Source organism: Orbicella franksi, chromosome 8 (assembly GCF_964199315.1).
Source record: "Orbicella franksi chromosome 8, jaOrbFran1.1, whole genome shotgun sequence".
NCBI classification, from domain to species: Eukaryota; Metazoa; Cnidaria; class Anthozoa; order Scleractinia; family Merulinidae; genus Orbicella; species Orbicella franksi.
In genome coordinates, this window is record NC_138152.1 from 13,755,884 (window position 1) to 13,777,945 (window position 22,062).

General features: G+C 39.2%; 2 protein-coding genes across 3 annotated transcripts in view; one reads left to right on the plus strand and one right to left on the minus strand.

The window, feature by feature from the left end:
- Positions 1 to 22,062, minus strand: part of LOC145494828 (uncharacterized) — a 152,510-nt gene that overhangs the window by 111,713 nt on the left and 18,735 nt on the right. The window lies entirely within an intron of this gene.
- LOC145494685 (uncharacterized) lies at positions 215 to 20,189 on the plus strand. 2 transcript variants are annotated; one of them, XM_081474235.1, is made up of 12 exons: positions 215 to 2,599; positions 6,191 to 7,884; positions 8,381 to 8,426; positions 9,832 to 9,991; positions 10,680 to 11,035; positions 11,790 to 12,016; positions 12,855 to 13,144; positions 13,825 to 14,157; positions 16,520 to 16,670; positions 17,235 to 17,316; positions 18,335 to 18,433; positions 18,933 to 20,189. In XM_081474235.1, the coding sequence occupies exons 1-12, from the start codon at positions 871 to 873 to the stop codon at positions 19,217 to 19,219; spliced, it is 5,454 nt and encodes a 1,817-aa protein (XP_081330361.1). In that variant the 5' UTR covers positions 215 to 870; the 3' UTR covers positions 19,220 to 20,189. The 2 variants fall into 2 exon arrangements, with proteins under 2 accessions (XP_081330361.1, XP_081330362.1); XM_081474236.1 differs by having other exon boundaries at positions 18,356 to 18,433.

Here is a 22,062-nt window from a genome sequence, read left to right on the forward strand (position 1 = left end):
AGTCAATTCCAGCAGTGCCCATCCCCCCCCCCCGGGCAACCGCGGGGCATTTGCTCACGTTGTCAGTCCCGCGGGTGGGGCATCCGCAATTTTGTCGCGGCCTGGGGGCTGGGCATTTGCGTACCCCGGGGCGACCCCCCGGGCATTCGACACACGTGTTTAATGAGGTTTTGCTCAGAATAGCGTCCGAAAACTGTCTTACATGAGCGACGGTGTGAAACGGTTCAATGACAATCCGTTTAAGAATGTAAACGGCAAAAAACTCTCTTGATGGGCCATCAAGCGTTATGGATTATGAAGCTGTTTTTCTCACGGGTGGTTTTAGTTTGTCTATATTGGACACGAATATGTCCCATGTCCTTTAGGATAACAACACACTTATTTGAGTTTAGAGAAGAAGCTGATTTCACTCGCCTAACGGTTCGCATACAGAAGCTGTGTGACCCACTCTTCATGCCTCGCGCGCCTGACTGATTGTTCCGCCCGGGGGGGGGGGAGGTTACTCGCAGAAAGTTTGAGTGGGGGTGTGCTGACTGCTTCTCAAAACCCTTACCTTATTTATGACCAAAATCTACGATCTTCCCCACCCTATTTATGACCTGACCAAATATTCGATACCCTGTTATGACCTGACCATTAAATCAAAACCCTGTTTCAGACCTTCGTTATAATAATTTCCCTAACTCAGACCAATGTTAAATTACCTTAAACATAATTTGTGAAGGGCTTTTGTTAATTTTCGTTTTCGATAATGGTGAAAAAGTGGCTGCTTAACAACATACCCATATCAAGGCTAGAGTGCAAAAGCCATACCCTATTTATGACCAAAACGGCTGGAAAACCATACCCTTTGGGACCGCACATACCTATATGGCCCATATTAGGGAGTGCCCCCCCCCCCCGGAGGGGTTGTTCCGCTTTCGATTAGCAGTTCGAGTTAAGATGGCGGTACTTATTGATCGCCCGCTAGGGTTACAAGAGCTCTTTACAAGCATATCTCCAAAATTTAATTCAACAGAATCAGACGATGTTGTGCAATCACTGAAAAGGAATTATGGAGGAAAATTTAATTCGGTAGATGATCAAGATTTGTTCTCATGTTTGCAACTTCTCGAGAAGCATGGATTTGTGTCTGACAACCACCTCACGCTGATCGAAGAGTTTGTTGCGCCGAAATCGAACAAGGAAGAACAGATCAAGGAAATGATCAAGAGTTTCAAGGACTCTCGGGTGCAAGAAGTTGATCCAGAGAAGGAATTGCCAGGGCGACAAAAGGAGCTCGAGGAAATTATGGAAAAGCTTGAGCCTAAAGGTCAGTCGCTGGTGTTGAACTTGTTTGGATCGGCCGGAGTGGGAAAGACAACACTAGCAAAGAATGTTTGTTCTAGATGGCAAGGAAAACAATTCGTTTTTGATCTAAGGGAAGCTAAAGATATGCGAGAGATTTATCTCAACATGATGAGCTGCCTTGAACTAACTGTTCCCATCGGCTACGATGATCAGAATTATGTTGTTACAAAAATTCACGAGAAAATTCAACCGTTAAATCAACCAGTTCTCTTCTTACTCGATAATGTTGATCAGTTCACAACTGGACAAGGAAAAGAAGGCAAGAACTTGAAAACAGCTTTTGTGCAATTTCTAGAAAGGCTTTCAGAATTTGATGAGAAAGACAATAGAACATCACTTAAACTACTTATGACATCCAGAACACAATTGCAAGACGCAAAAAAGGTGGACAATTTTGAGGTGAAACCCCTTGAAAGTTCCTTCTCAGAGGAAATCCTGATTTCTAAGGGAATGATTGATGTTAATACCCACCAGAAGAATGAACTAATTGACATCTCTAAAGGAATACCCCTTCTTTTGAAGGGATTAGCAGCTATTTTGCGACAAGAAAGAAAATCTGCTGATGACCTTATTGCTGACGTTCAGAAAGGGAAAGGTGCCACTCCAAAGAAATCAGAATTGGAAGAAGATGCTAAAGAAAAGCAATTAGATTTTGAAGAAGAAGGAGTGGATATAGGTCAGCTGTCTACAATTATGGAAATGTTCAATACACTTCCCACTGATAGCTTGAAAGTGTCTGCTGTATCCGTTTCGTTGTTTTGCGGTCCTTTCTCTGCTTCTACTGCTGCTAACATCCTTGGCCTCACCCCATCAGACACCTTAGCTCAGCTGGAGGGGCTGGTTACAAGTGCAATTATTTCTGTGGTTAATAAAGAAGCAAAGGAAGTGATGTATGACATTCATCCACTTTTAAGAAAATATGCTAAAAGTATCAAGGAAGATGCAAAATTCCACATGGCTTACTTGGAGGCAAAGGGACGATTCCATCAGCACTTTATGGCAAAGATGGAAAAGATTGCAAAACTTATAGAGCCCGACTATGTTGAAGCATTCCAAATGTTTGAGACTGACAGAGCGAACTATGAGTTTACTTTTGAGATCTCTTTGCAGCCAGACTATTTCAGTGTTCCAGGTGATTTTCGTGAGATTGCCCTGATTGCATCACTTTTCAGTGCTATGCTGACTGAAGACAAACAGATCAAGCTGTTTCATTCGTGGGCTGAGATGTGTGAAGATGATGGACGGTCAGGTAAGGTGCCTGTAATGATAGTCTTTACGTCGTTTAAAATGCTCACCTCTGTCACAATATAATTTACAATGATCTCGTCGATCAATTTTGAGAAATGTTGAGACCGTTGATATTTTAATAAGTTCTTCTACCTCATTTATGCATTTATTATTATATTTTTGGAATTTATTTATCATCTTAAAGCGGCCCATATTGTTAACAGTCGGATAATTGAAGTGGTTACCTTGTCCTAAAATTATCTACATAATTATTATTAATTTTCCAAAGAATTTACATGAGTTTCAAACTGCCACAACACATATACATTGATAGGAATAAGTAATACGAGGGCATGGGGCTGAAAATTATATTTAAAACCGGCCTCTAACTTAGAAGGCTTAAATGATAGTTTTCAGTAGAGTTAACTTAAAATTTGCCCATTTTGATTATTTGTTCAAACCTTAAACATTGTAATCATAAAGCTCCCAAATGGTGTTTCTGCGCAAACTTCAGCTCAAAGAATCGAAATTATTGCGTTCCTGTATACGGATAATTTTCAAAATCTGAAATTTAAATGCCAAAGTAAACTCAAACAAGCAAAAATTAGCGATAAGAAAGAACAACGTTTCGGTGAGATCGTGACACCGTTTTCTAGTTCAAATGCAAAAAAGATAAACAGTCGGAAAATTCGCTCAAGATTAACATACTTCGTAATTACGTATGCAATGTCACGCAAATAGTTTTGCTCCAATTGAGTCCGACTGAAATTGAGAGATTGTGCTAATTCTCTAATTAGCAGCATTTCATGCACTAAACAATCTAACCTATTCATGTACTTCCTGAGAACGGAAAAATGTCTGTACAGGTCTTTCCGAACAATGCAGTGTTCCATCTCTCAATGTCCAGTCGGACTCAATTCAAGCAAAGCTATTTGCGTGACATTGCATATGTAACGAGAATGTTTATCTTGAGCACATTTTCTGACAGTTTATCTTTTTGCATTTGAACTTGAAATGTCACCGAAACGCTGTTCTTTCTTATCGCTAAGTTTTACTTGTTTATGATTTACAAAACCTAGACTTATAAAGTAAATTCAAAGCTCTCAAATGGGGCAAAAGATCTGTGTTTTCGGTACTGTGTTTTTTATATAAAAACCACGTTTAAGACGGTATGGGTGAATGACTTTTCAATTAATTTAGAGTTATTGTTAAGGCCGTCGCCGAAGGCGCTTTTGAATAAGTTAACTAAATCTTTGATGTTGATGATGTCATAAATCGGGACTATGGAATCGGCTTTCGCATAAGCCGGCGACAGTTTACTCTCACAATGCAGTACCTCTTTCCACCCAGGTGTATAAATGGGTGAAGACAAGCAATAGACTGCAAGGCTGATAGTACGTGAAAAACGTTTCGAGACACCACAGGCGGCCCAAGGTCTCAATGTTATCCTTTTTTTTCCTTTTTATGCGAACGTTCAGGCTAACGTGACATATGGCATGTAATATTACATAACGACCGAATTTGACAAAGTGTCAAGATTGGTGTCTCGAAAAGCAAAAGAATAAATGTGGCTGGACAAGGCCAGCCTAAACTTTTAAATATTGAACACTTTGTCTCCTTGCGCCCCGAAACACATGATGTGGCAACGCGTGTTTCGGGGCGCAAGTGAGCTCAGAGTACGGAACTTGATATAGTGCACGGGTCATTTTGCAGTTTATGTGCGTTGGCTTTTGGGCTGGCGTTACATATCTTCGCTACACAGTGCTGACGAGCCCCAAGAAGGGCGAAACAGCTGTCCACTGTTGCGATCCTACTTTATCGGTTCTTGTCAAGTTGGTGTCTCGAAACGTTTTTCACGTTGTATCAGCCTTGCAGTCTATTGCTTGTCTTCATACATTTCTTTTTGGCTGATCAGATCTCTTCATGGTAGATCCTACGTTGGCGGCGTTTATCGTATGCGGTCCCTTGCAGTTTCTGGTTTCTCGTATAAATGGGTGCCGGGGAACTTAATACTGGGGGGTAACCCTGGGATGGACTAACATCCCATCCAGGGAGAACTAGAAATACTCCTGCCTTATGGGCCGCTTGGCACAGTATTATGAAATTTTGGACGAAATTTTAGCTAAGCAACAAAGATGTAAATGTTAGTCACGCTTGAGATTTTGTGAAAATATTTTTGATAAAAAATATTTCCAAATGAAAATAAGCGAAAAGAACCGACGTTTCGCTGTCATCGTCACGCCATTGTCAATATTCTGCGAGTCCTGTTTATGAAGTCGGCTGGACTTGCTCACTCTGACTTATACGGCAAAGACATTCCATACATTTTCCTCTATAATTGTAAACGTTCAGATCAAACACTTCACTGTATTTTGTTTTTATAATATTAATCTAGGATCGGACAGCTACTTACTGCCATATCATTAATGTTTATCATCGACAGATTGAGATTATCTTGGCTAAAGTGCCAATTTGTTTTCATTTCATTCAATAAATAAGTGTGAGATTGGTCAGCATTCTGGCATGACTTTATATTCATAGTTGGTTGGCAAGTTAAAATTTAAAATATTATGACATCACGCCTAACAATTCGACCAGTAGCTTTGTTTATTACATGACTGAGAAAATTACTTCATTATGTGATTGGCTGAGTGCAGCCCAATTTTTCGTTAATTCTTAATTTGTACTGCAGTGCATATTAGGGTCGAGCGGAACCGTTCTATATCGCGATCGGCTGATGCTAAAATAATAATAATAATAATAATAATAATAATAATAATAATAATAATAATAATAAAAACTACCCAATAATTGGTGAACATGTTGCTGTCAATTTTATGGTGCAATAGGTAACCATAGCAACAATATGACCTCCTTAAAACACCATTTATTTAAGCTTTAAGCGCTTATAACTGAAAAACGAGCTCGGTTACCCCCAAGTTTTATTATCGAATTGTGATGATAGGATGCAACTATTTGGAAAGCTTAAAAAAAATTCTGTGAGGTAGGTTCAGAGCCACCTTAACTTTTCGGAAATTTAAGGTGGCTCTGAAGCCACGTCACATGATTATCTTAAACTTTTCAAGAAGTTGCATCTTATCATGCTTATCACAATTCGATAATAAATAATGAGAGGTAACCGCGCTGGTTTTTGAGCTAAAAGCGCTTAAAAATAAAATTGAGGATGTTTTTAGCATGTCATATTATTGTTATGGTAGCCTTTTTTATAAAAGGGATGACCGCAACTTGTTTACAAATGACTGGGCATTTGTGTGATACCATTATTGTAGCATCACTTGTTAAACAGTGGTAGTATTCATCCTTCAAAGTATAGCTGTTAAAAAAAGTCTTTGACCGTTACCAGCCTCCTCAACGCGCGCGCGTTCGCAATTTTCTCAGTCATATGATAAATGAGTAATCGTATCAGAAGTCAAGCAATTAGAAAACAAACCTTTACTTAAACATGACATACTTTTACCTAAACTAACTTTTAGTCTGGGGAAGGGTTACGTGTACTTATACAACCCCCTTTTTTTTTACGTGACATTCATTTCTTCGTTTATTGTTATGTCTTTCAAAAGTTGTTTTTGCCGTTGTTGTTGTCCCCGCACAGGCTCTCTTTGCCGGGTGCAGTTAAAATGTTGGGAAGCTCGGCAAGTTTTAGATGTTGATGGAACTGAGAAAGCATTTGAAGTGTTGAAAGAAGCGTCCTGTTCATTCGATAATATTCAAGATAAATCGAGTGAATCTTACAGGCTCAGCAAAGGACTTTACCTGTATACTGAGGGGGAGACTCACTACATGAAGAGAAACTACAAGAAAGCACTGGAAATCTTGGAGTTATCGTTACAATTTAGAGCGGAACTCCTTAAAGTTCATTCTGATCTTGCAAGGTGCTACAATGCTATTGGAAACTGCCATTTTCACCTCAACAAACCGGAGACAGCACTTGAGTTTTACACTAAAGCATACAACATACAAAAGGAAATTGCCGGTTCAGAGTATCATTTTGACATGCCAATGTACAAGAATCAAATCGGCACAGCATATGAGGGTCAGGGAGACTACCAGAAGGCAGTGGAGTGTTACAGAGACGCCCTGTATCTTTTGGAAGAGCTCAAACTTTCAGGGTTTAGCGATGAAGCACACTTCTGTAGAAACCTTGCCAATGCTCTTATGTTTCAGGGGAAGTATCGAGAAGCAGTTGAACCTGCAGAAAGGGCTTACAACATAAGGATGACGCTTCTTGGGAATCACCCACTAACCGTGCGTAGCATTTTCCAGCGAGCAGTGCTTCAAGCCAACTTAAGTAAATTTGATGAAGCGCTGGAGCTTTTCCGCGAGGCGTGGGAAATGGAGAAGTCGCTTGGTGCAGGAAACCATAGTGAAGTATGGCGGAAGATTATTAAAGGTGTTGAAGACATGTATGATTACTCAGAGACAAAAAGAAAGATGGAACGACATCTGCCGTCATTTCATTCCCTGGAGAAGGAAAAATTTAGAAATGATGCGCTGAAATTTTGTCAGCGCTTCTGGGATGAAGAGAAACGTTCTGTGCAGTTCAGCTTCACTGAGTACAACAAAGAGATCATTGATGCTTTATTGCACTTGGTTCGTGACCAGAAAGACAAAGATGAAACCGAAAAAGACGCCTTGTGGTTCTATGAAGGGATGCAGACTGCTACTGAGAAAGAGTTTCAAGAGGAGTTTGACCAAGAAATAGATAACAGTAAGCTTAACGAGATGCTGAAAGAAAGAGATGAGTTCTTGGACAAAGTAATTGAGTTTTGTCGTAGTCGAGCTGAGCACGAGAAACTCACAAGGCACAAAACCATGAAGTTAGCACTGTACAAAAAAGTTCTTGTGAGACCAGACTTTGTTGCCGAGGACCATGCCTACGACAAAGCGACACTAAAAGACAAGGTAGAACAGCTGTACCGAGATGTTGGTGATGAGCAACACATTCCAGAATTCCAAGAGGGCCTGTTGCATACCTGGCAAAAGCACTGGGAGGTAGGGAAAGGTGGAGCGAAGGCGAAGGAGTTTGGTTTGGCTAGGGAGAGAACAATCATTGGAATTCTCCAGTTATGCAAGCAACTTAAAAAAGAGGAAATGTTCAGAAAATACGGAAAAGAAGCACTGAGTTTTTATGGAAAAGAAACACTGAGTTTTTATGAGAATGTATGGGAGGTGAAGCAGGCTGAGATGAAAGACCTGGAAATGGAAAAGTTCCTCCATCACATCAAACAGTTGGCATCGTCCACTGGAGATAATGAAAGAAAGAAATGTTATGATGAGGCATATCAAGTAAGTATCCCGCTAGCTAAGTTGAAGGACGGGAGAAAAATCAAGTGAACTTAGCTCAATTAAAAATATGATGGGAAGTTGTGGATAATAATTGAGAAAGGCCACCTCGAATTTACAGTATGCTTAGGAGTTGTTGATTTAGAAATTGTGCTTCATAACACTTATTTTAGAAACATTTTTGAAATACCAGGTTCCTTTTTGTAAAAGCCCCTCTCCTCCCACCCCTGCCAAATAAACTAAACCTACCTACCTGCGGATTATACATATAAGCCAAGGGCTTACTATACGGCAAATTATGGTACACTAGACACAAAAATAGTGAGCTAGAGCCTAATAATAAGCTTCACATTTTCATTCAGCATCATTAATTGACTGACATAGCTATTTTTTAGCTTACATATGAAGTGGCCTGGTCATACCGTTAAATCGTTTTCCTTAAGAAAAAGAACTTCATTCTGTTGTACTTCAATAGTTCCATTCTATTGTTTTTTCTTAGGTTCTCCAAGATGAGAAGACACCAGGGGCCACGGTACCCACTAAAGGTAGCAAATGTTTGAATTTGCTGTTATTAGAGTCAATGTTTTATACACTTTAAAGAGCAGGGATGTTTCTTTGCATGTATCAGAAACTGGCTTAACCGGCAAATTTGACCGGCTGAAAAAGCGCTTAACAGCGGCTAAAATTTCATAAGAAAACAGAGGATATTAGGCACAGCTTATTAAAGAGACTATATTTTTCTTGTACATACCTGACATTGTTGAAGCAAAAGCAGGAAATTGAAGGAATTTTTGCAAAAGATATCACTATCCATGTGGTCTATTGCTAGAAATGATAATGTGTTGTTCCAAAAAAACTACCCCTCCTTCAGATAGTTTTTGACCTTGTGCCTTCCTCCCTTCGCTTCCCCCATTCAGCTGGACCTTGGAAATTCCACTTAGCCTTCACACCCGCCTTTTGAGAACTTTCGAACTTGAAATTCTGTCTCCCTTGAAAATCCAATGGCCTGCCATAGAGTGGTTACCAGCCAAATAAGCTGTAGCAGTAGATGAAGTTTTGTTTGTGGTATAATCAATGGGGAAAGTGGTATTGGTCAAATTTGATTTGGTTGGTGGTATCGGTAAATTTTGAAGACTAGCCAATGGCAACATATGCTGTCTCCCTCCATTCAGGGCCCAGTTGTTCAAAGGGTGGATACTGACCCATCACAAGATACAACACTATCGAGTGGATAATTGTTGACAAACCAATCTACGCGATCCACTGGATAGAGTTTTATTCTGCGGATATCTTTAATTTATCCGCTCGTTGAACAACTGAAGCTAGATGTTGCAAGAGTCACAAAATCCTGGGCAATAACAGTCACAGACTAGCATCCTTTTCCAATCCTCCCACATACATGCAGAGGAACATTAGCACGGTACATCTAAGTGTTGACATCAATGCTCTAGCTGTAGGCTGGCTTATTTGTGGCATGTGCAGAGTATTCCCTCTACCTTTATATGGGATGCTAGTCTGTTACCAGTTGCCATGTCTGAGGTATTCATCGACAGGCAAATCTTTTTGAACTAAATCTTTCATAAGGAGTAACTTCCTGAGGATGATTATGCCAGGCAGGCAAGATAGGTAACATAGCTGGTGAATTCGCCTGACTGCCTGGCCTTTAATGAAACCCCCGCTTGGCCCAGCGGATTGCTCCAGCCTTTTCGTCTTATTTTACTGATTAGTAAGTATGTATGTTGTTTGGAAGTACTGTGAATACTGACTGTCTTGCCCAAAAATGTTATGTAAGAAACTAGTCTGGCCTCCGATGTAAAAGTAAGAAGGATACTTAATCAATCATTAATTATTCGTGAACTTGGCTTATTTTGATATTTATTTATTTGTTTATTTATTTATTTATTTATTTATTTATTTATTTATTTTATTTTATTATTATTTTTTTTGCAGACTCTAAGAATGTAGAGGTCTCTCTGGCCAACGTATTTTCTCTAGAAGCTGAGAAAGGGGGTGATGGTGAGCAGGAAAAGGAAGAGATGGAAGTCAGTTTAGAGGAGACAACGGATGTAGCCCAGGATATTAACGACAGCAAAAAGACCCTCGTCAGGAGGTAAACGTGTCTTAAGTGTATTGCTATGATTTTTGTATCTTTCTATATTTTCACTTTCTTTGTACCCTGTACTTGAATTGAAATCTCTGAACAACAAACCCAAGATTATCCAGATACACACTTACCAAGCTTTGTTAATAGCATGTATTTGTCCACACATACCTAGTTTATTAAATATACTCTACACTAAAATGTAACATGATTTATATTGGCCGCAGGACAAACTACAGTATTGTGGAGGAAAACTCTGAATAATGTGTGAATTAGTGAATTTGAATTTGTGAACATTGCCGTGAATTGGCAGACGGTCAAAATGTCGATGCTGCTCCAAATGGAAGAACTTTGATAGATGTCAATGCAATGGAGCCTCTGCTAAACTGGTATCCCCGGTGCCAGGAAAAGTGCCCACTCAGGGGAGTTTTCTGCTTATGAGAGGTTCAAAATGTTTTGGAGGTGTACTTAGTGGCAACAAACAGGAGGTGTTCCTGGTTCCTGGTTCAACTTCCTGCCTATAGGAGGTGTATGTTTACGGAGGTTGAACTGTATTTTTTTTTTTTTTTTTTTTTTTACCAATTACTTGACTCAGTGGGATCAATATTTATACCACTAGGAAGTCAGAAGTATTGTGGTGTACGTGTAATTAATGCAAATCTGTAGTTACATGTTTCGTAACACTTTGATTTTTCAGAGGAGAAGTATCCCCTGAAGGTGATACCTGGAACCTTCAGGAAGTTGCTGCATCTGTCACATTTTGTCGAGGAACCATAACAAAACCCTTACTGATTGCATGTTACCTATGGAATCCCACGACCCTCTCTCCACCTCTTGGCAGTAATGAGGCTTTGGTGAGCAACGTGATTGAACTGTCCCATGACGGTCCACCTGACCTGGAATTCAGTAGGGATGCCCAAGGAAGCGTTACTGTGGCTTTAATGCACAGTGCTTCTAATTTCAGGGGTTATGAAGTTGTTATAAAGCAATTGGTCGACCCGGAAAACAATGAATGGATAGATTTGGTGACCAACACCCTTTTGCATACATCAGGTATTGCATTAGAACAAGTGTTAGGTTAATTTGTATAGTCAAAAAAATAGAAGTGAGAAACACCTTGGACAGCGTAAGAAACATTTGGACCGAGAAAGCAAATGAAATTTTAACACCGCCTCTCAAGCATAGTAAACAGTACCAGGTGACATAGTATGGGATTTCATTTGAAAAGTTATACCCTAGGATTTCATCCATAGACTTATAATTAAACTGACTTAATATAATTAAAAGTTATGTAAGGGTTAGTTATACAGATTGACAGCTCAGTTGCTAGAGCCCTGCAATGTTATTGCAAGTTCACGGGATCGAATCTTGTTCAAACCTAAATATTTTTTTAGTGATATCTTTGCAAGTGCTTAAACTTCTCCCACTATAGTTGAAATAAATGATCTTTCATATGTTCACTTTCATAATTATACGTAGTGGAGTTGAACACTCAAAGGTACTGCGTAATAACTTTTACATCAACTGTCAGACTGTAGCGTTTCATTTAGAAATTCAGTCCCTCTCCGAACTTTCCGTAGACATTAACACAGACTACGGCAAAAATGAAGGAAATCGATTGTTTTTCCTTTTCTGTCACTAATAAGTTACGATTTCTTTTTTGGACAATCACTCTCAAATGCTCGCTCTAAAACACCTCCTGAAGGCCAGGAGGTCTTACATCTACTAATGAAATTATAGAAGTTATAGTTACAATATAATAATGTGATATAATTATAATTATTGTTGTGATATTCTTTTGTTGCAGCTAAATCTACCGTTCCCAACTGGCTTTTCCCATTTGCTGAAGCTGTATGCACAATAACGCGGTATTCCTCCTTTGCCGCAATCTGGCGCCTCAAATCTTTCATTTTCCGGAAGCCCAAGCCTGTAACTCCTGAATTTGCCTGTACAGTGCCAGACTATCGAGATGTCAGTGTTTCAATCCCTTGGAATTCTGTGCCTGCCAAAGACGACTTCTGTTTGTCAATTAAGGTACAGATATTTGTAGCAACCATCTATAGCTTTTTTGGGCTACAATGATGTGTGTCTCAATTTAGTAGATACCGAATACCGATACCGAATAAAGTAGTCTGTGTCTGTGCACTCAAACATTCTTCAGTTTCGATAATCGTGAGTGAAATTTCCTTTTTATGTGCTATGCTGGAGAACAATCTACTCATAGGGACGTTCAAAGCCGAGAAAAATTCAAGCTTAGCTAAATGAAGTCGCGTTGTTGGGATACCCCAGTGAGTAGTTTAGTAGTCTCTTGCGTGCGTCTATTAGTTCAGTGGTTACGCAACTCGTTAGTTAATTGTGTCTTTTCAAATACAGCCCTAGAATTATTTCCTAAGTATCACTAAAAGAAGCCTAAAGGTAGCATGAGGTAAGTAGAACTATGTGGGAAAATTTGTCAATATCTGCTGTTGTTGTCAGATTCTCACCGCAGATATTGAATTCTTAGCCTTTTAACAAGTTTGCCGAATCTCGTTTACCAGCCATTACATTATGAATGACTCAAAACAGCAAATGTGGGGTGTTTTCTGCAGCGGAATTAATAACAGAAGATAATGGCCAATGCCATTCCAGAAACTACGAAAAGCCACTGAATATCACCATTTACTACGCTATGCAGAGTTTCATCCAAAAGATTTAATTAAAACTAAAAGAGCTTGTAAATCTTCAACAAAAGCGACTGAATTAAGAAGGAGGCAGCACATTCCAAGGGAAGATTCAAAACCGAAAGCGGCTAGAAAGATAAGTTAATTAAACTGCAGTCAAACAAGCCTTGAACATGAATGTTTAATGATTTCGTTTTGCGTCTGGTCTCAAGGTCCAAGAACTCCCAAGCGTCGGCCCTAACGGAGAAGGAATGTTAGTTGGTCCAGTCCTTCACATATCATCTTCTCACAATGTTGAACTTTTGGAACCAGCAAAAATCACGATCCCTCTTACATTTTTTCAAGGTAGGGTGGATTTGGCAAACCTATCTTGTGGTCAGTGGAGGATATTGCACTATTCAAGAGAAAAATCACAACAATGGACTGAAAGTACGGATCAGTTAGTGATGACGCCAGTTCTTGCAGATGGAATAGTGACATTTCAAGTCAAACATTTCTGTCGGTAAGTAAAAGGCTGTTTCTTTCCCCTGTAACCTGTCTTGGATTACAAGGAACATAAATTGTCTTGAATTGTACGTTTTATTCGTGTCGATTTAAAAGAACAAAATGATAGTTTGCTGCTAAGGTAGAAGAGCATCAAATAAGCAATAATAAAGTCAAAGGAGTGAGACGAATTGAGAATGACGAACTTGAACATTGAGACTTAATTCTTGCAATATGCTCCTACTACAACTGTTAACGAAAATTCTTTAGCCTAAGATACTTCATAATTTCTCGGAGGGGAGAAGGGGAAAACTAGATGCCGAGTTCACAAGGTTATCATTGTGTTATGTTAACCATGGTAAAAGTACGAGAAGCCTGGCATCAAATGGCGCGCACAATCTTAGGTTTGAATGAGAATGCTTTTCCTTTCTTTGCCGGTAAGGAGATGTAGTTCTCATATGTTTATTCACTAGATGTTCATGGGACATTGGGTTGTCTGAGAGAACTTGAAATTCATAAATAATAAGCCAATAAATAACAGCTTGGGTTTGCATTAAATGAACTCACACCCGGGTCTGCCTAGAAAATTTAATCAGAGAGCTGTAATAAAACATTTCGTTTAAGCTTGAGGAAAGTTTCCAGTCTCGTTGCTGGATTGGTCTTTTATAATGTGCACGATTTATGTACTCCTCTTTTCAGGATTTGGCTCTGGTGGCTAAAGATTAAGAAGTTCTTTAGCCCCCCACGGCAACTTGCTTGTGACTTAAACAAAAGAGCCATGGGACAACAAGCAGAATTTTTAGCTTGCTTGTGTGACAATAAGATGCCATCCAACTATGTACTGGCTCTAAGCTGTCATCCAAGTTACTTGAAATATCAAGTGAATAGCCATATATCATCAACATATTTTGTGATTTTCCAAGGAGAAGGATCCTCAGAGGAGCCGCTTTGTAACAACGATAAGGCGTTCGTGTCCTTTTCTGAGGCATTTTCGCTTGAGCAAAGTGAAAACACAAAAGACCACTACTTGCGGTAGGTGTCTGTTATTACCTATGCTTTATCATTTAAGGTTGGTAGGTTAAAGTACTTCTCGAATTATGTTGTATCCATGCATCCGTCCACGTTGGCTTACCCTATCCTAACGGACTCAACAACACACACTTTGTTACCAAAATAGAAAAACTCTTAGTTACCAGAAAAAGATAATTGAAACAGAAAATTAAAGCAGGTGAATTAACCCAGAATATCTCGAAAGCTAATCGAGCTTCCAACTGAACAATAAAGGAAAGACATATTTTTCCAGTCAAGTGTATGCTTCTGTCACTGACTGACGATGCTTCTCCTCTAGCAAGTAAATTTTGTTGTTAGAGATTTAATAGAAAGCCTTGAAAATTACTTAAACAGATACTGATAAAGTGCAAGTGAAGCAAAAAAAATATTGTACTTAGTTAAAAAATTTATCGGTTGAAATACAACTAGACGCTTTGCTGCGTGTACCCAGGCAGTCGTTATACTGAGAAGCACTAGCTATATCGCAATTGAGCTAAATGTTCTGCATTTGAAGTTGTACGAAATTCAATCGAATCGATGTGCTTAAGCTCTTCTGCTTTTGATTGCATTTCTTGGAATCGATTAATAGCTTATTACACGTTTGCAGGTCTTTAGGGCGTGAAAAGAGTCAAGGTCTTTATATCAGCCTATAAACGTTTCAGTCTATTTTCCTCAGCCTTGGTCGTTGTTATTTGCGTTTCTCACGCAAGCGAGACGTTTTGAATTTCCGGGTTATGGCGGTGCGTGACACAGACCTACGAACGCGTTTGTCGAAAAACATATACTTATGTCGAGATTTTTAGCCCAATCAGCAGTTACAGTACTAATAAAAGTGCTTATGTAGTTGCTTGTTTGTTCAGTACAGATAATCAGTCGCGTAGATAGCCAAAGTAAGCTCCAGATGTTTACACTATTTTCCGGCCGCAATGTTGGCGCACCGCGGAGGTACTGGTCTCTGTAAATTTGTGCAAAATATTTTGACGAATATCTGAGCTTGGGAAAACGCACAGACTTAAAATTAGCGAGGTGGCATCTTTATTAATCTCCTATAACATCACAATTTCTTGATTTAATCCACTAAATGATTGTCTAATAAATTTTTTATTGCGTCAGGATTGCGTGACAGTGCAAGCCAAGAATTGTTTTGCTGGGGTCAACATACATGTACATTGGTTTCTTTCAGCTTAAATGTACCATAATTCGCTACACGGGTTTCACTCTTGTAAAGACACATAACTCTGTTACAAGAAAATAACGAGAGAATATCGTTTGGTTCGGGATTTTATCTTTATTATACTGCTATTATACTACTATTATACTGCCTGGGTAATTATCCAAAGTTTGAGACCTTTAGAGAGAAAATTGACGATTTTGCAAACCCCCAAAGTTGTGCTGTTTTGCCCTCAAGGGCGTTCGGAATGCGCGGTCAAAATACCACGTGACAGCAACCACGAAGGTCACTTTGGTGCTTCAGTATGATGGAAACAGAGCACGATCTACGTAAACAGGGGTGATTTACCGCTCTTGGTGCCCTTGACCAAAAATTTTCAAAATCTTGGCTCACGCCTGGTATTAGAAAAAAGTATCAGTTCCCTATGGATCGCATTGTGAAAGGAAAATGAGTGCATATTGTCCGGAGACAGAGACGTGCTGTAAAGAGCCATCTTCGCAGTACACGTCGCTTTGTTTATCATATTTTAAGCCATCGTGCACACATTAAACTATTAAGTTGTAAGATTGCATTTGACTGAAAACTTCATCGACTTCCTTTGCCGCTCTCGTACTTTTTGCGCTCGAGGTTCCGATAAGACGTGATTTGACGGTTACCTCAATGTCGTCAACTTATTCCCATTCAATTTTATCTTCACCGAGTTTACAGGCGCCGTTTGGAGTTGCCACCCTGGAGCGACAAAATTTGGAGGAGAACAAACTGACATAGCTTTGACTTAAGAGGGAACTGTGGGCGTTACAGAAACACTCGAAGGCAACTCGTACATCAAGAATTTAGTGTTCGTAAGCATGTCTCTTGGCAGTTAAATGACGTCACATCACGGGATTTGCACTTAACTCGACCCATTCCCCTGACTTTGTTAGCGGCCAAATGCGCACTGTTGAGAGTTTGTGAGATGGTCAATTTCGACCCTAAAAGTCTCAAACTTTGTAATTGTGCATTTCAATCGATACGTTTTGTAAATATTAAATATCAACACAAAATTTTTGCTTCATAGATCTTTTAAGGGAAATCATCAGTAAGTAAAAATAATTAGACCACTAACAGCTGTGGTAGTAGTCGTCAAACTCTTTGGTAGGCTAACAGGGTTTTTTCTTTCTTTCTTCGTTTAAGGTTTCGTGAAAATGCACCATTTCAGAGAAGTTGGCGGGTTACTGTTCGTGACCCTGGTAATCTGCAAGTAGAGTTCTTCAAATCGCAGGATGGCCAGGAGAGAAGGCGAAGCTTATGTACACTGCACATTATTCCAAGATCTCCAGTACAGGTCCTCTTTTTCTTTGTTTTTTTTTTCGGCAGACTTCATCACATCGTATCTGTTATCTCTTATTCACTAAGTTAAACAAAAAGGCTGAATTATTTACAAACAAGCCTTTTTAGTAAACTAAAGAGCTGAAATGGCGCTGAAGCCTGATACTTGGCATGAAATGAAGACAGAAAACTATCTTTTTAAGCAAAGGTTTCCGCAAAGGACAATTATAGTTAGATAGCCTACTGAAAAATACGAATTCAATTTGCTACGTCCAAAACTGTGGTCTGAGTGAAGAAAATTGAGTTGTATACCGCGAAGCAACTCCAGCGAATGGTTAGCCGAGAAGTCGACTCTTAACCCACGATCTACGGCTGCTTAATCTCAAACCGTAATCCTTAGCACGGTTTAGTCGGACCGCTTCGCTCATGTATTCTAAGAGGATTGCCAAGCCATTTTACATGGCCATACGAGTTACACGAGACGTAATCATTGGTAGCAACATCACTTCTTCTCGTTAATATCTGATATTATAAAGCCCTCTAGTTTCTAATGTTTCTTCTGCTGTATTTTCCTCTACAGGCGTCCCCGATGCAGTTTCCTCCTGTTCCCGTCAGCGACAAAGAACTGTTAAATAGTCCAGCTGGTCTTGTGCAGAGAAATGGTAAAACCTAACTTGATAGAGTAGCATAAATTTTAATAGCAGGTGAATTTTGAAATGCTGCTTCAATTGAAAAGAGATTTGTGATGCTCATCGTTTGACGCATGACTGAAAGAAAATCTTTTCTCGAGCTCAGTCATCAATAATTCATCAAGTTTAAACTAAGAAAACAATCACCGCGCGTGACGGTATTTGGATATCTGATCTTAATTATCAGAGACTTGTCTTACGATTTTGATTTTATTTCGACTGAGAAGATACATTAAACACTTCGAGATAGTGTTCCCACGAAAGAATAAAATAAGCAACATAAACTATGGGTATTTAACCCACAGGATAACAAAATGGGAAGTTAGCACTTGTAACAAATTAATATCAATGAATTTCGTGTAACGTTAAAATGAAGCCTAAACAGTCTGTACGTTTCCAGTATTTATTGCCCATCACCTCCACAACTATTCATTTCTGGAGTTCTAGGGCGTTGATTAGAAATTACCTTGGCGTTACCTCTGTTAGTCCTTTGAAGTTGTCCTGAGAAAAATTAAACAGGAAGTATAATTACTAGATTACACAGCAAGTTGTATTACAGTGCAAATTCGACTTTCATAGGTCTCGCTTCCCCGTCCAAATGAGGGTCTAATTAAATGTTCACAGTTTGAGTGCCTCTATGAAAAGTTGGTTACGTGTGCGGGATACTTTTCTCTTTAGCTATTATCTTCATGTTGGCCTGTAATCATTACTCAAGAAAAATAGCCCCTCTTTTTGATTAAGTAACCATCCACTTTTGTTGACATTGTTAATCTCAGTAAGTTTACACGGGACAGCTGTTTTAGATAATTTTGCCAAAATTCGTGTCAAAAATAATGCGATCCAAGAAAAATGGTTGCGCTCTTTCACTAAGTAACCATCCACTTCTGTTGACATTGTTAATCTCAGTAAGTTTACCGGACAGCAGTTTTAGGTCATACAGCCAGAATTGTTGCCAAAACGATCTGCATGTCAACTCTGTCTTAAATCACAGCTACGTCACTTGTTATTGTAGAGTCTTCAGTAAAGCGAAGCATAGAATCTCCAGGTGTCAGCCCAAAGCATCCTAAACTCACCAAGCAGCATCTAGAAGGTAATATTTCTAACAATGAAAAACTTAATGAAAGAAGCACATTCTTTCACAATTTGAGCGGAGGCAACAGCCTCGTCTCCCCCATCTTTACCACCTAAAACTAGTACAGCAGGTCAGCAATGGGTTAGACTGAGCTGATGTGGATCAGCTGTAGCAAAGAATAACTAGAAAAGGAACAAAGGTACCAGTCAAATTCCCAGTAAAATTTAGACGACTCTACATTGAGAATGACTCTTCTCGCAGCCGTAGCATTTGTTTCTCTTCCGGATCACATAACTATTGCGCGTTCTATTCACGAGTACTTATGATCAGTGCTATGTAGCAGACCACCAATACAAGTGACAAGAAATTCCCGACCACTTCACGTTTCACAGCTCACGTCAAGAAATATCAAATGGTGATCCTTGCTACATGTATCCCTCAATTCTTAAGCGTCTGTACAAATAAGACCGACTAAAATTTTGTAAGGTAGAATTATATTGCGTTTTTTCACTCGCAGTTAAAGATGGCACACCAGGAGATCACGATCTTGAAGGACTGGCAGGGAAAGTCGTGGCGGAATGGAAGGAGCTTGGGCGACGGTTATTAGAAAATAGTGAAGCAGAGCTGTATGCTATTGATCATCAGAATGAGAAGCTGTCTGAAAAGGCTTACAAAATGTTGTTGAAATGGAAAGCAGCTAAAGGCTCAGATGCAACTTTCCAAGTCTTACATGACGCCTTGTGCCATGGCTTAGTGAATCGTCGAGATTTAGCAGAAGAATACTGTTTGGTCAAAAATGACTAATTCCCAAATGCATCACGTACAGAGGTTTCTTTTTTATTCAGTTTCCTTATACTGAAATTGCCCTATTCACTAAAGTTACTAAGAACTGACTGATCTCATCATGAGCTGAGAGAATTCAGAAAAAGAAAGTTCAATCGATGGTCTGTTGATACATACATTTTACCTGGCCGGGCCCGACACTAACGGTAGCCAACTAACCTGCAAGAGACCAGTAACAATGCAAATTCGACTCGTAGCTAGGTCTTACATTTCTATGATCAATATATATCAGCCAAACCGTTTAGCTTAAACTGTTGATTTGTAAAGGTCACTGTACTATCACGTATTCTTTGAATATTGGATTTTGTTTTCAGTTACAACAATTTAATAAAAGGATAGCAGGTCATGAACAACGAGGCGTGGCCTATTTTAAAAAAAAAGCAATAGCAAGAAAGCTATAAGAAGTTATGTTATTCTATATTTTAGGTCCCCTTAAGGTTTGTAATTTTCACATTCTCGGCATGTTTTTGTTGTTTATAATTGTTATATCATTTTATTAACATATTTTAAATTGCACTAATTATAATATTTATATCTATTTTCGTAAAGTTTTTTGAGGGCCACAGATTTTCTGGACCAAATCTGTTTTTTGAAAGAAACTGTCACATTTCTTTTAATTTTTACAAAATTGCCAATGAAAACTAGCCAGAATAAGGTTAAAGTTTTATTTTACAAATTAGATAAGGCAGCGATTGGTAGCGCAAAGTTAAAAACTAATGTTAGTTCTTGGAAAGTAAAACAGTCCGAAGAATAAACGATGAAAATTAAAATACAATATATTTCTCATTTTTATTGTCTCATCGTTGCTTCTGTCGTTTAAATGTGCCTTAGCTTTTCCTTATGCTTACACTTCCGTTTCCCTAAAAACCAGCCATTCAATCTGCCCAGTTGACAATATATTATTCCCTTACGTTCGGCATATTACAAAGACTAAGATAATCATCCGATCTGTTTTTCTCGCGAACAAAAACAAATAATTGCGCTTGTCGTTTTGATATGGAAGTGAGCTTCTCCTGAAATGTTTCTCCTCTTTTTCCTCATATTCACTTATATTGAATAGACATTATTAAACCTGTATTAAGCGGACACAATATTAAGCGGACACCCTTTATTAGGTGGGCACCAACTTGAGTCCCAAAATTTTCTTCTTACATTTACTGTAAAATAGACTTGCATTCAGTGGGCACCTCTGTTAAGCGCACGTGGACTCCAATATTAAGCCATTTTGTTGCACAAAACCTGCAATAAGCGGACGCTTAAGGGCTTTTTACTTCTCAAAGCTCAGCTCAGACTCCTTTAACATTGTTCAGTGATGTCGTTTTAAAGCTAAGTAGATTATTCCAAATTGATGCATTGACTGACTGACTTGACATTGAGCAGTCTTTGATCTTACACTGTCTTACACTGAGTTACAAAAGGGTTAATAATTAACTATTACTGCACAATATATTAGAACCTGCTTAATTAGAGCGGACACCCTGTATTAAGCGGGCACTAGTGAGGGCCCTATGGGTGTCCTTTAACACAGGTTTCAGTGTAGTGTGGAAGCTAGATTGCACCTTTATAGCGGTCAGGGTAGTAGTAGAAGTAGAAGTGTGAGACTTGAGCGAGAAACCGTCATTGAAAGGCCAGATTTGAACCAAATTGTGAACTTTTCATTGATTGTATTCACATTGAGCTTGAAAGTGGACGAGTTCCGTAAAGGAGGACGATTCTCGTCCCCATTACTACTCGGTTTAGAGGTCTAAAAGAAACGGAGACGTCTATCTTGGCGGGAAATGCGCGCGTGCATTGTGTTTGTGTTGTTGTGTTTGACGGGTGAGGAGCTTGCAGCATTCCTCCCTCAGATCCTGAGGTAAATTAGTGAACTAAAGCAACCACATCTGCAAAGACAACAGGAAAGTTGCTTTAAAAAAGGTTTAATGAGCATTACAATTGTAATGGCCCTACCCCGACGACCATCGAATAGTATCCCATGATGCATCTCGTTTAGGCTTATATTATTACTGCGTACATGACGTCATCATTTAATTTACGCTCTCGCGATAGAGCTATGGCGTGCTTTCACAATTGTCTGGATTCCGTGGCTTCTGCTTTTAAGAGTACCGAGTTAGTTTATATTCACTGCGTTTCAAAGGAGAATTTTGCCGTTACAGTGAAGGGTTTTACTTGTGTTTCTTTGGTCTGTCGAGACTAGAAATACATACTAGTAGTAATCAGAGATTATGAGAGTGCGTTCGACGCTCTCACTTTAATATATAATTATATATCGTAAGTAAATGATTTCACTAGCTGACTTTCAACCTTTGTCTATTGCTAAAATCAACATTTTTCAGCAGCAACCGAGGTTTTACAGTCAGATATGCATAGTGTCAAAGTCCATGCTAGTGAAGATGTCACGATTTGTTGATACGTTGCGTGACGCTGCCAGTTTCTGTAGTCTCTCAAGTTTCATAGAATATTTAAATTACGTACATTATTCTAAGCTAGCGTTTGCAGTCGCGTGCTCGTTTCGCGACTAATTCGAGTATTTCCCCAGATGAATAAAGTAGTCTTATGGATCTTGCCTTCCGAGTACTTTTCCACCGATTCCAAACAATAAAATTTCGACCGGATAAAGACTGAACTATCTGTCGTGACAGGAACTAATCAACAAATGCAATCAAAATGTAGCTGTTCCCACGGTTATCATCCCAAAGCCAAGTCGTGTTAATAAACAAGGACAATTCCCTCAGATCGCGATAAATGCTGCCGTCGAAGCGTTTAAATTCGCGAAATCTAACGCTGAGAGCACATAATTGCGA

Coding starts and splice junctions, on each gene's coding strand:
- LOC145494685 (XM_081474235.1), top strand. CDS start 871: ATGGCCCATATTAGGGAGTGCCCCCCCCCCCCGGAGGGGTTGTTCCGC. Junction 2,600..6,190: donor TGAAGATGATGGACGGTCAG/GTAAGGTGCCTG, acceptor GTCCCCGCACAG/GCTCTCTTTGCCGGGTGCAG. Junction 18,434..18,932: donor CACCAAGCAGCATCTAGAAG/GTAATATTTCTA, acceptor TTTCACTCGCAG/TTAAAGATGGCACACCAGGA.